Here is a 7,146-nt window from a genome sequence, read left to right as displayed (position 1 = left end):
AGAACTCAATTTATTCACTGCTTAACCTCTGATGCTCTTAATTATTTCACTGTTAAGACAGGAGCTTTTCAAGAAAACCCTAAAGAAATAAAGAACTACATCTATAGACAAGAAATTTGGTGTTGCTGTTTTTTTTTTTTTTTTTTTTTTTGTTTTTTTTTTTTTTTGTTTTTTTTTTTACCCCTGTGGTTTCTTTCCCCTCAGCTACTTCTGGAGTTCTGAGAGGACCGCCCAGGGTCAGAGAAGAAGCTGTGACCTTTCATTAAAGATGCACTGCTAGATATTCAAGGAATCCCTATTAATCACGAACAAAAACATGAGAACAATTAGAGAGCTTGAAACAAGAGAGAACAATGAATCTTCATACACAGCTGGGCCCCTACCAGACTTTCAGAGAGTTTAAGGGGAAGTGTTGCATTTGCAGTGACCTCTATAACCGGTACCTCAAGTATACCTTTGCATTATTGCGATCCGTAAGTCAACGAGGTTACGCCTACACCACAGAGGTGTAAGAGCCATATCCCAAAGCCCAGCTATGCTGCTTTAGATCTAGTTACCACAATTCCAGTGTAAAAACAAAGCAACAAAGGCTCCCAGCCTCAAGACAAGGATCTGTGCCAGGACTTGGACGTAAGTGCAGTTAGCCATTGCCCTTTCACTGTTACTGTCATGTGCTCAGGACAGGATTTGCCTAAGCTTACACTGCAGTTACATTTGGCTTTGCTGCGTAGGTGTTAACTAGTCCAGCTCTAGTAACTGACTACATAAATTACAACTCCCTGAAGACATATTTTTTCATTTACATGGGATTTACCTTTAAAAAACAAATTAATAGTAGGCTCGCATCAATACCTTCTTCCTACAAGCGGCAATAACCAACTGCTACAGAAATAAATCAGTACTAAAGCCATTGATAACATAGTTCTTGTGCGCATTCCTGTCACGCATTTTCAAGAATCTTACTTTATGGAAATCTGAATTTAATACAGTAAATATATCGCAAGTTCACCAACCCTGAATACTAAGAAAGAAATGTCGACGCTGTACTTTCCTTTTTTAAACAAATATTACAAAATTGAATTTTATTGAGTTTCACACAAGATGCACTTATAAAATTGATACAGAATGTCATTCAACAGAAAAAAATATGAAAGCAATTCCAAGCTTTCTTTAGCAACTGCTAAATAATTAAAAAATAAGATACACCAAATTGACAGATAATCTGAATTTCAATGTGAACATCTCCAATTAGTATAAAATACATCAAAAATTAAAGAATTTCAGATTTTTCCCCAGTACGAGTCCTCTCTTCTTTTTACTCTCATCCCTGAACAGTAACCACAGATTTTGGCCACTACTCCAGCTACTCTTGATGGGATAGGAGAGGCTGAAAGACTGCAGCAAGAAGTTCCGACCAGAGCAGACCATGCTAACCTGTACGGCAAAGCTATCTCATTACCAAGTCTGCTCAGACACATGATAACTCTGTCCAACTGTCTCTATTTGCTATATTACTGTAGTCCTGCAAGCTTCAGGGATTAGCATATACATTGAACTTTCGCATGTTCATAAAGCAAATAAACTTTGGCTTTCCCACTCTGACAGATTACGAAATTAGCAAAGAGCAAATTTTGTCTTCATTTGTTCAGCACTGAAGTACTTTTATGATACCTTCCCTTGGAAAGTGAAACTGGTGCTTACTTAAATATCTGAAAGGCATTTGAAGTTAATGTTGTGTTTTAACAATATATGAATAATTTATCATTAACTAAAGGGTCTCTTCTGATACAAGTCCCCAACCTAAGTTTTGAACTCATATTTATTCCACTCTTCGTCTGAGGATTCCAAACCATCTTTCATCAATTCTCCCACAACTGCATCTCACACCAGAAATTAGGATGCATTGTAATGCTTAAACACTCTTTAAAGATCCAGTCCATCTACTTAAGTTTGTCTAAACCGAATCAATTAAAATGGATAATTGATTTGATTGTCAGTATGAGCTTTTATAGGCATGTTCTCAGGCAAGTTAATACACAGATGTCACTATTATCAGTTAAACCCAAAACACAGTGTAATATTCTTTTCTGCCGTGTTAATGCCATACATAAAGTTCCAGCATAACACTTGCTGCAATTAACACTGCCTTTCCTCAACAAATATAAATGCCCCTTTATTATTTTTTCCTACAGCAACAAAAAATCCTCAGCTTTTAAAAATAATTTTATAAATAATTTGCCTTGCAGGACACACAACACAAGAAATGAATATGCTTCATATTTGCCCAGTTAAGCAGAACCTTCATTACTGTGATCTTTCCTTGGTGTTTAGTATTTAGATAAAATAGTATGCAGTAAGTCTTTCATTTAAAGGCAAAATTTTATTCTGATTACAAGATTTTCAAGATACATCTTGAAAAGGTTTTTGTTGACAAGAATAACTATCTTGACTTACTGTTTTATGTACCAATGCTTTACGCGTTTGTTGATATAAGCACAAGCTTTGAATTCTGCTTGCAGATGTTTAATAAAACAAGGTTAACTGGAAAGGCAAGCTTCTGATCAAGTTGTCATACATTTCCAGGAATATCCTTACACTGGAGGAACCCTTCATGAAAAGTAGTATGTTCTGGAAGCATGGTTTCATAATGCAGAACAAGATTATGCTTTTTTTTCCAGTCTATTTCCAGAAAAGTGATACTGCAGCTCTGCCACCAGGCTAGAGACTCATGATCCACATTTTCCAAGAGGCAAGTTAAAGATCACTTACTTGACCTGACCAGATACCAAGCCAAGTTACTTGTAGAAAGAAATTAATATTTTTTGCCATTAATAATTTAAGTTTTTAAATAAATATTTATGTGCCTTTTGGGGCAACTGTCCATTCTGGTAGCATCTGCTGTCCCAACAGCTCAGTATCCTTAGCACATTGATTATTTTTTTTTTTAAAAAAAAAACAAACCAAAAAACCCCCCCCAAAAACTTAGTCAATTCTGTTTCCACAAATAGTAAACCTGTCTATCTCCAACAAGTCCTTCTTTGAAGACCTGTGCTTTAATTCTGAACTGTCTTGGCTTATATCTTTTTCTTCTCCATCAGGAGTTGTCAGAAATTGATCAGAACTGCTTGTTACAAGTAAAGATGGCATATTCTCCTTCTGATGCACAGGCTGATTGGTAACTGATGTAGATCCATTTTCATCTGTGGAAATTCCTAGTGGAACAGAAGACAATCACAAAGATAATCATGAATTTAATACAGATGTACTGATGCATCTATAACATCCAGATTCATCCAAAGCTGTCCTGAAAGTGTGCTGTATCAAATCAGCAGAAGCAAGAGAAGAATGCTTTGTGGAAGCCACTACCAAGCCACTGCCTCTTCTCAGTTTTACCGTAAGAGATTTCCTTTTCTAATTTGGTAAAAGGATAGAAAATTAATTCTACAGAAGTTCAGATAATGAGCAAGAGCATAAGCAGCAGATGTTAGGACACACTGCATTCTTGTGGTTTACATACACATTTTTGTTGGCTTAAGCAAAGAGATTTTGACAGTCATTGTGTGAATCACACAAATATTTTTCAACTGAAATGAAGAAAAGGAATCTCTGTAGTAGGAACTAGATGTGCTTAATCCTCTACATAAGTAGAATAAACCTGGCTTCTCTAGGGATAACTAATAAATGACTCATGCACTGCTACACACTTTAATAGCACTGGCTCCCAAAGCAGTTCTATTAAAGATGTCTATTTTTATTCCTGCCTCTTACTTCAGCGGAGTTGAACACTGGCTCCATTAACCTAAGACATTTTTAAGTAATATCCATGTATTGTTTCCACATTTTGTTAAAACATTTAAAGAATTAAAATGCACAAGCAAATGACAAGGAAATAATTTTTTCTTATTTACTATCTCCTCATAAAGACTGTATTATTGTTTCTAAAGGAATCTGAAAAAATTGGACTAACGTGGAGAGTACTGCAGACAAGCCCAAGGGAACGTTTTTTGTCAGAATGGCAGCATTATCCAAATTACTACAAAAACTTATTTCTGTATAGCACGTCTTCACAGTATACCATCTACTACTTGAAGGTACATGGATTCCTCTCAGTAGTTTTATGCAAGTCAAAGGTACTAAACTTGCATTGAGAGAGGAGACAAGTAATGCTAATTGTAGAACTTGGTTACAAAGGTAAGTATTTTCTAACCCAGCAGCTTGCAGAGAAAGCTGGCCAGCCTATAAATGATTACCAGTAATTAGAACTTCCACCCTTCAAAAGCAAGTATGAAATTTTATCCTTCAAAATTTTAAACTGTTTCTGTGGACGAGGTGGAAACTCTTATGAAAATAAATTGACTTACATTATAAGCTGAAAGAAAATAGATGAGACTAATTCCCTCACCCTCATTCTACTAAGAGATAGGTTGAGAGACTGTATTGGAAAAAAAATCTGGTAAGTGGGGCACAGGGATTAACCAATATTGCAGACCCCAGCAAATACACAGAAGCTGGGGAAGGTAACATCATTCTTTCAAATAATTGAGGTTTCTAGTAAATAAAGAGCTGTTAAAAAGTATAACCCCCCCCCAAACTGTTAAAAATTAGCTTTTTCACTGACGGAAGTTAGGAATATTCTAAATAAAATCAGCAAAAGCTTTTTGATTGTTACTTTTCAATCAAAATCTTTCCATTTGAGGAAATAAGCATCTCTGCTGACTGACCTGGTAAAATTGCTGCTGCTTTAGCTAAAAATAGGCTTCAGGATTTATTTACTGTAAGTTTAAGGGTCAATCTGAATAAGTATGACTTAAGTCTCATATGCAAGTGTAGTACTAAAACGTTTAATTAAAACATTATCATTATGACAGTCATCTAATGAAATGCAAAAGACATTCAGACCAATTCATATTACATTCTTTCATCAAGAAACTAAAGCAACCCTTTAAATTTAAGCTATTTAAAAATAAATGTCCACACCAAGTTTCTGCCTGATGTGATTTGACACAGGTGAGAGATTTACTACTAAAACACTGACAGATTCTTAACTCTGCTACTGCTGGCAAGACACTATGACGACTAATAAGCACCTTACATTTCAAGCTGTTCAAGTCTTTGGCAAGCAATAGAGCGAACACAATAAAAGCCTCACTGTTAAGTTCTCTAGGGCTCTCACTGAGCTCTTCACAGAGGAAGATATACAATCCAATTCAGTTGACTGGAACAATGAAGGTTTCTGTTTCCTTCTATAACTTCTCATAGGAACATAATGATGCCCCATTCCAATTACATATTAACCACTAATGCTGAGGACCTATATGAGAAAACCATGCTGCACGGACTTGAAATGAAGTGAGTAGAGACCAGCCGAAATTCCTATTTGTATTTCAGAAAGCTTTTCATTAACGTGTTCATGACAACTACAAGTAATTATACCTATTGTGTGCCATGTTTTACATTAATTTCCATAAGAAATGCACAGATTCCTTCCTCATTAAGCTTCAGCACTGCCAGAAAGGATGTGTAAATATTTCCTTATTTGTGCAGTGACATGGCAGAGGGGGTTGGACTAGATGATCTTTAAAGGTCCCCTTCCAACCCAAACAATTCTATGATTATGATTTCAAACAAAAGCGTGCTACTGTTCTGATGGTTCTATCACCTCCACATATCAGGGTGGGATCTTATCAGAAAGATGAGTACTTGCAACCAAAAGAAGATGCATGAACTAAAAGCAATAAATTCTATTACATTTACACACTTTGTGTTCACAGCTGTGATACAGTAGTACTAAGGTCCAGCAACAGGCTTACCGTGCAGCAATGTCATACATCTGGTTTAATATTAAATTTAGTCTGAAAGCAATTATCATTACAGTTAAAAACAAAACAAGGCAGTTAGCCTTACCTTGGGTAGATTTAAACATGCTTTGCTGTTTGCCAGCTGGCTTCCCTGGGGTGGCAGTCAGGACAGGATTGAATAATTTCTCCTCCATTTTTGCCTCCTTTACATATTGACATGATTTCCCCAGCAATACAATACTGTTAAGGACTTTCAGAGATATTAACCTGAAAAAATAAAAGGATTTGTTTACATATTTGCATTACCACATTAAAATAATTGCATATTATTCATACTGCAATTATTTGTATTAAAATAATTGCATATGGTTACTGCTGTCTTGAAGGATTAGCTAACAAGTTAAATCCCTTCAATAGCAACATCAAAAGGTAATTTCCTTTTCTTAACAAAAACATCAAGTTTTATCATAGTTTAACAAAAGGACTACAAGGACAGTTAAGCAGCCATTTAATATATCAAATATTTAAACAGAGAACTAAAAAGGGCCTTCAACAGTGCAAGTCCAAATTAACTGCACTACTGTTAAAACTGTAGCCTTAAGTGTGCTCAGCCAAGGATCACTAGTGGACTTTCAACCACAAGAAAGCAAGTATCCAGCTTTCACAAATTACAGGCTAATCATAAAAAGTCCTTTTTCACATCACAAAAGACAGTCCATGAAAACTCAAAAAATCCAAGGAGGCAGCGCTGCATTACCATCATAGTGCAGTCCAGTTGATGGCAGATTGCTTTTCTATTATCACTAACTTGCAGCACAAACTTCAACAAATCATTTAAGTCCCTTTAATACCTGTATTCTCACTTGAAGAACAGGAAGGTCTCAACTACCGTCAAGTGCTTTTAGATTTACAACTCAAATGAGCTTTGTAAAATTTAAGTTCCATTACTAGTATTACACGACACGCAGACCAATGTCAACTCCAGGGTGAAAGCAGAGGTGAAGCAGGTGAAGGCTCACAACAGAACAACAAAGAAATCTATTCTCTGTAGGATGAACATAAATATCCTCTACACAAATCAACCTATGTAACAAAAGTGAATGAAATGCAGACTCTAAATTAATTCTCCACTCTGAAAATCTGTTTATTAGTACATCACTAACAGACTGAAAAGCAGACTTGAAGTGAACATTCACAGATCCATGGAGCAGGTCTAACTACTTAATCATAAAGTGACCCAAACACACTTCAGCAGCAACGTCACTATCTCTCACTGCATTAATGTAAACAGAACTTGTCAAGCAGAAAAACAAAGCACACTGCACTTTTAAGGGATTTCTATGTAATA

At 35.8% G+C, this 7,146-nt stretch overlaps 1 protein-coding gene across 7 annotated transcripts in view; it reads right to left on the bottom strand.

Annotated features, from left to right (window-relative positions):
* Positions 1-1,047: 1,047 nt before the first annotated feature.
* TAPT1 (transmembrane anterior posterior transformation 1) overlaps positions 1,048-7,146 on the bottom strand; it is a 49,967-nt gene continuing 43,868 nt past the window's right edge. For all 7 annotated transcript variants that reach the window (XM_049791908.1, XM_049791919.1, XM_049791920.1 and 4 more), the window contains 2 exons: positions 5,905-6,065; positions 1,048-3,212 (listed from right to left, as the gene is read on the bottom strand). In XM_049791908.1, the coding sequence (XP_049647865.1) occupies positions 2,983-3,212; positions 5,905-6,065 (391 nt within the window). In that variant the 3' untranslated portion in view covers positions 1,048-2,982. The remainder of the gene's footprint in view (positions 3,213-5,904; positions 6,066-7,146) is intronic.

Source organism: Accipiter gentilis, chromosome 3 (genome assembly GCF_929443795.1).
Source record: "Accipiter gentilis chromosome 3, bAccGen1.1, whole genome shotgun sequence".
Classification (NCBI taxonomy): Eukaryota; Metazoa; Chordata; class Aves; order Accipitriformes; family Accipitridae; genus Astur; species Astur gentilis.
Note: the sequence above shows the minus strand (reverse complement) of the source record. Positions and strands in the feature narration are given on the sequence as shown.